The sequence below is a fragment of the Culex quinquefasciatus genome, chromosome 2, assembly GCF_015732765.1.
Source record: "Culex quinquefasciatus strain JHB chromosome 2, VPISU_Cqui_1.0_pri_paternal, whole genome shotgun sequence".
Lineage (NCBI taxonomy): Eukaryota > Metazoa > Arthropoda > Insecta > Diptera > Culicidae > Culex > Culex quinquefasciatus.
Window position 1 is genome coordinate 101,469,702 of NC_051862.1, and position 6,754 is coordinate 101,476,455.

The 6,754-nt window shown below is 36.3% G+C and overlaps 1 protein-coding gene across 3 annotated transcripts in view; it reads left to right on the plus strand.

Moving 5' to 3' along the window:
* LOC6045493 (phosphatidylinositol-binding clathrin assembly protein LAP) overlaps window positions 1-1,130 on the plus strand; it is a 47,852-nt gene extending 46,722 nt beyond the window's left edge. For all 3 annotated transcript variants that reach the window (XM_038254252.1, XM_038254254.1, XM_038254253.1), the window contains one exon: window positions 489-1,130. In XM_038254252.1, coding sequence (XP_038110180.1) covers window positions 489-668 — 180 coding nt within the window. In that variant the 3' untranslated portion in view covers window positions 669-1,130. The remainder of the gene's footprint in view (window positions 1-488) is intronic.
* Window positions 1,131-6,754: the final 5,624 nt, after the last annotated feature.

Below are 6,754 nucleotides of genomic sequence, written 5' to 3' on the forward strand. Positions count from 1 at the left end.
AATTAGTTTTTGTGTTAATGGTAGCCTATGAACGAAAATGTAATTTTTAGGCAAAATTTACTTTTACACCTCAGAATCAAACATGTATGAATAACTTTGCAAGGGAGCGGCCATAACCAAAGCCACTATTATGGCAGACGTGTATCTAGTAGACACACCTTTCCCCCAAATATGAGCCTGTTTGGTTGAAACTATGTCTTGTGAGAGCCATTTCCCCGTGTCTCATTGATGACTACTCTACCCTACTGCTTCGAGACTCTTTTGAAAACTATAGAGACGAAGCCAAAACTGTTCGTAAAGAATTGTTTAGATTATTTAAAATTAGACCAATATTTTTCCTTATTTCATTTTACTATGGTGAAAGCTTTAAGATCTTCAGAGTTCAAAACAAGATTTTGTTCTCAATTCATACAGTTTTTGGTTTTGCACTTTATGCTTTTACAAAAATGTACAAACATATTTATATTTTATTACTATTATTTTTACAGCAGGGAATGCCCCAAATCAGGCCCATGATGAATCCGATGATGGGATCTCCACAACCTGCTGGCATGGTTATGCAACAGTCGCAGCCGCACGGTGTCATTGGTCAATCTCCGCTGCCACAGCCCACGCAACCCCCGGCTAGCGCGGCAAACATTCAGCTGGACCCATTCGGAGCACTCTAAAAACAATAAGCAGCAAATCCGGGCATAAATATTAAAATGCAATAACTATGTAGATGTTGAACAAAACAAAACTTCACATGAATTCCCACAATGACTATTGAATAAATAAGTTCATGTATTCACGATATTCATTGCTAACGAAAAACTTAATGATGATATTCATGTAAGATATGCATATATACCTATGTTATAATGTGCGCCAATGCAGCATGGACGCAACTCAATATTTAAATGTTAATCAAAACTATAATAAAGATGATGTAAAATATCTGTTGTTTATGAGTATTGTACAATAATCACAATAAACGAGCAACAAAATGTGAAATGTGAGAACATATTATTAATCATAGATGCTTCTAAATAACTGAAAATAGTGTCGCTTCTGGAAAAGTATGTTGATCGCTTAGGTTTTCCTACAAGTAGTTGTTTGGTTACGAATAAACTTACGATATATCAAGAAAACCTTACTTGTTTTTTTTAGCATTAGTATTCTGAGGACGCCCTATCACAGTTGGCTGCGGCACGCTTATCCCTCTCTGGGATGGGATAAACAAAGAGAAAAAAAAACCTATTGTCAAACTAAACCACTTTCAACATGGCCGCTTCTGTCAACCTAAACCAGTCCTTTCTTATGAGAAGAAAATGAGAAGTATTGTAATTTGAGCTGAAAAAAATAAAAAAAATCAAATCAATTTCACAAATAATTGTAAATTGCATTAATAGATTAATTAAAATATTTTCAATTGAAAGGCATTTATTTCTATCGTACACCGAATGTTGACTTATCAACATTTCATTTTAAAAAACAATACATTTCATGAACTGACGATTCTTTTGCCCATTTAAAACTATTTTAAATTTTTTGGGCGTTACATAAAAATGTCATCTAGATTGAACAATATTAAACCCGTGCTTCCCGTGAAATTAAAATGTGGCGTGACGGAACAACGTCGAACTGGATTTAAAAAGCAAACGAAAAAAATGGCCACAGTATAGCCTATTTGATTTTTTCGCACCTTTTCATTTCAACATGTTTCCACAAATTGAAAAACAAAGTTTTTGCTCTTTGAAGTGAACGAATTGGTACAAATTTAAATTTTTGCCAGCCATTTCTTTAGATTCTGCCACCTTAGGTCGTGCGACCTATGGAATGTTAACTTTAGTTAACATTAGTTGAGTAAAAATTGCTGCAGGCCAAGGGTGCATGATACTGATGATACTCGTCGGTTGACACCCAGGCGAGGAACATCCCGGAAGGAGCCCAACTACATCCGTAGTGCTGTTTGGATAAAACAGCATGGCTCTGGTTCCTTGCAAGTGTCCTATTTTCTTACCTCCACGTTGGCTTGGTTTAGTCATCATGATAACAAGGTGTAACCTAGCTGGTGGCCTGTGGAAACGACTCGTAAACCTTTGACCAGCGAGGGTCAGAGTAGTGACTGCTAGAAGAAAGGGGCGCGTCAATGTGGGAAAGGGAAGTAATTTGTGATTGTAGACGGTATTGTTTTGATTCGCAGTATGTTGAGTCAACTGCTGTGGATGTACCTGAGCATCGCAGAACGGGGTTTCTCTTCTTTCCATTTCAGCTAACAGCTATCTTCTGTTTATTTTGTTTCACTGATTTTCTAAAACGGCTTCTGTTTACTATCCTCTATTTGATTTCGATTTTACTTATTTGATTTTCTTATTTCTCAACTCTTTTCCACTCTATTTTACCAATTGATGCTGCTGTAACACTGTCTGCTTTCCCTTAATTTGGCAGCGATGTCAATTTTGTTTGTCATGTGCCTTTTCTTTATTTATCTATTTGAATAATTTCTCATCTTTCCTGTAAATTGCCCTCAATACCATCTAAGCTTGTTTGTTACCTCTATTTATTAACTATTGTTAATTTCTTTATCTACTTCATAAATTACTATCTTTCTTTTACTATTGATTCTTTACATAGTATATTGCCTTCACTGTCTGTTCGCACTGGTTTGGGGTATTTTGCCACGACTGGCCAAATCAAAATAGTGGACTGTATCGGATTTGTCCAGAAAGAAAACCACTGGAATGTTTCTTAAACTAAAACTATATTTCTCCCACAAACACTTTCTCTCTTCTGATCGCGGTTTTCACTCTGCTGCTGCTGCTCGGATGACGCGCGTCGAGCGCGTCCGACTCGGTCGGTCGATCGGATACTTCTGTTGATGCTGGCCGCGTCGCTTGTCACACGCGGTATTTTCTCTCCTTCATCTGCTGTCAAACGGCTGCGCCGTTAGCGCATGGGCGTCGGGATTTCTGGTTGCGCGGGAGGGGCAAAACTCCGACGTTAGACGGAACACTGTCCATTGTTTTAAAACTTCACCTTTTCCTTGAGCAAGTGAGGTTCGAGCCCTTACTCAATTTATGGAATGATTAAAAGATTAACACAAATATTACTATTGTAATTTTGAAAAACTTTTCTAAAATGCTTAGGACCAAAATATTGTAACAAAACCCCGCGACAAAAGAAATAGCAACAGATAAACACGACTCAACAATAGGGAAGCTTTCAGGAGAAAACAATACACAGTAAATAACAACTAGTTTTTGAATTCAAACTAAAAATATAACAGTTTTTGCTTTAATGAACGTTGATAGGCACACTATAAATGGTTAGGCGCTTATACTTACATCAAACCCTACGTAATGTACCACCCCCGGCCGAGTTAAAATGCGTAACCGGAAAAGAAGGTGTGCATGCCTGGCACAAACACTCAAAGCGTGTTCTAGCGTGTTGCTCGTACTGACTCAGAGCATGGGTGAGATGTAGGTGTAAGGGCAGTGCGTGTTCGTCGGGAACCTGGTGCGTAAGATCGGTCAAGGCCCGTTCTTACACTGAAAATTGCGAATTGCGAATTGCGAATTAGTTGAGTAAAAATTGCCGCTGAATTCGCTTTGTAAATGCCGGCCCCGATGCTCTTCAAGTGTGCTCCTCTTTGGGGAACTGGGAAAGATTTATTTACTTTCTTTGCGTAACAGGACAACGACAGGAGCAGATCTAAGAAAAAATCTCCCCTCCCATTTAATGACTTGCAGGCTTTTTAGGATTTTTTAAGATTGAAGTATGAAAACGCATTTAAATCATATTGCATTTTTCATATCCAAATGAAAATTAAAAATCATTCATATAAAAAAAAACACATTACAAGTTGAAGAAGTGAACATTTTTTGACTCGTCGTGATCGTATCGTATCATTTACCTCGAGCGTGACCTCGAGTCATCTTTGATTTGCCAACCATTTCTAGTGATTTATATCCGGCAGCTCCTTATGAACGAATCCACCGTAAAATGATGGAACATAAACTCAGGATTCTATCCAGCCGTCCCGTCCCAGATCCCTCTGCTTAAATAGAAAAATTTAAAAAAAGAGATGTGAGCCGGTATTGCGCATTTTGCATCTTATTAGCGAGAAATTAAAAAAGAGAGATGTGAGCAGGTAACATGGAGTTAAACTTTCGCAACTGTCATGGTAAACTTTACAGCAGCTTGACAGAAAGTTTAACTCCATGTTGCACTTTTAATTTCTCGATAGTCTAAACAAATCTAAATTATTCGCTCTACAGCATCGAGAAATTAAAAAGAGAGATGTGAGCCGGTAACATGAAGTGAAACTTTCACTGCTGTCATGAAAAACTTCACAACAGCTTGACAGAAATTTTAACTCCATGTTGCGCGTTCAATCCCTGTTTGAAAAATGTCGCACGCCGTACGAGTTGTCGCACGGTTGTGATTTTACCGTTTCGATATCGATTGGTCGAAAGGACGACAAATGTGCGACAAACACTCAACATGCCCGACATTGTTTTTCCATCGATTTACCTCAATTCGACGTCGATTATCGTCGACGCAAACAGTTTGACAGTTCTCTTCAGTTGATCTTGTTCGGACTTGATTGCAACCGAGTCGAACCAGTTGTTATTGCTGTTAGGCTTTTGGAGGATTTTGGACAGTTAATAGGTAACCCAAGTAACATTTTTAAACCAACTAGCCACCACCAAGTTTTATTAAGGTTTTATTGTAGCATCTTGATTGCTTAATAGTTTAATTTGTGCATTCACCGCAACCAACAAGCAAGAGCTAATTAATAGGTTCTAACAAGGTTTTATGCCTCGGACATAAAACCGGGTGAAAATAAAAGCCGACTGGCTTTCAATAAGGTTTTATGAAAGTTTTAATAGAGGCTTGAAAACCAGATGGCAATGCCTTGCCAAACGGTTTTATCGCATGCTTTGTTAAAACCAAGGGTGTTGTAGCTGTCAAGTGCCATTAGGCATGCAATAAGCTCACTTAAAACCATAAGCTCCTAATAAGGCTTTCTAGGCCCAGTGAAAAAAATATAATTTAACTCAAAAATGAAGAACTCCTCGTCACAGTGTCCTGATGCAAACAATGATCGAGCTGTAGCTGTCACAGCCCTGCGAAGTATGTTGGCTGACATATCGGGCAGTCAGTCAAATAAACCAGCTAGAAGTCGCTTGACAAAAAAAATTTGCTAGAAAGAGATAGGAAACCTGATGCAAACAAACGTCCAGCTGTCATGTAAACATACTTTGAATGTGTTGGTAAATTTCTAACTAGAAAGCCTTATAGAGCATTTATCGCGGCCAAAAAGCAGTGCATAAATATGGCGCTAAACGCGTGCTCTGATTGAATATGATTGACCGCCATCTTGGCAGAAAAAAATGAAAAATCATAAATTTGATGAAAACACACAATTATGATGAATTTGTGACATCGTTAGCATAGGAACAGAAGTTCAAACATAATTTGAACATTTTTTGCAAAGATTTGCAATACAATATTTTTTAACATTAAAAACTATGATTACAAAATAATGATTTTTGATGAAGCGAGTTGATTTTTTTGGCTCTATCTCCCCTACAATCATCAATAAAATTTTAACCGCAGCTGAATTTGAGCCACCAATTTCGAGAAATAAGGTTTGAAATTATTTCAATTACCTCCAATATCTATCATATCATCATCACCATTTTTGACAACCATCTCCATAATTTCAAACGCATGAAGACGTATGAAATGTCATTTTCCCTAACTCCTAACAAGGTTTTAACAAAGGAGCAGTTCTCTAGGATTTCGGTCATTCGATTTTTTTTGTATTTTTTAATCCGACTGAAACTTTTTTGGTGGCTTCGGTATGCCCAAAGAAGCCATTTTGCATCATTAGTTAGTCCATATAATTTTCCATACAAATTTGGCAGCTGTCCATACAAAAATGATGTATGAAAATTCAAAATCTGTATCTTTTGAAGGAATTTTTGATCGATTTGGTGTCTTCGGCAAAGTTGTAGGTATAGATACGGACTACACTGAAAAAATGATACACGGTAAAAAAATTGGTGATTTTTTATTTAACTTTTATCACTAAAACTTGATTTACAAAAAAACACTATTTTTATTTTTTATTTTTGATATGTTTTAGGGGACATAAAATGCCAACTTTTCAGAAATTTCAGGTTGTGCAAAAATCATTGACCGAGTTATGAATTTTTAATCAATACTGATTTTTCAAAAATCGAAATTTTGGTCGCAAAATTTTTCAACTTCATTTTTGATGTAAAATCAAATTTGCAAAAGTACTTCAGTGAAATTTTGATAAAGTGCACCGTTTTCAAGTTATAGCCATATTTAAGTGACTTTTTGAAAATAGTCGCAGTTTTCATTTTTAAATTAGTGCACATGTTTGTCCAGTTTTGAAAAAATATTTTTGAAAAGCTGAGAAAATTCTCTATATTTTGCTTATTCGGACTTTGTTTATACGACCTTTAGTTGCTGAGATATTGCAATGCAAAGGTTTAAAAACAGGAAAATTTATGTTTTTAAGTCTCACCCAAACAACCCACCATTTTCTATCTTCAATATCATAGCAACTAATGGTTCGATTTTCAATGTTAATATATGAAACATTTGTGAAATTTTCCGATCTTTTCGAAAAAATATTTTGGAATTTTCAAATCAAGACTAACATTTCAAAAGGCCAAACATTCAATATTACGCCCTTTTAAAATGTTAGTCTTGATTTGAAAATTTTGAAAATATT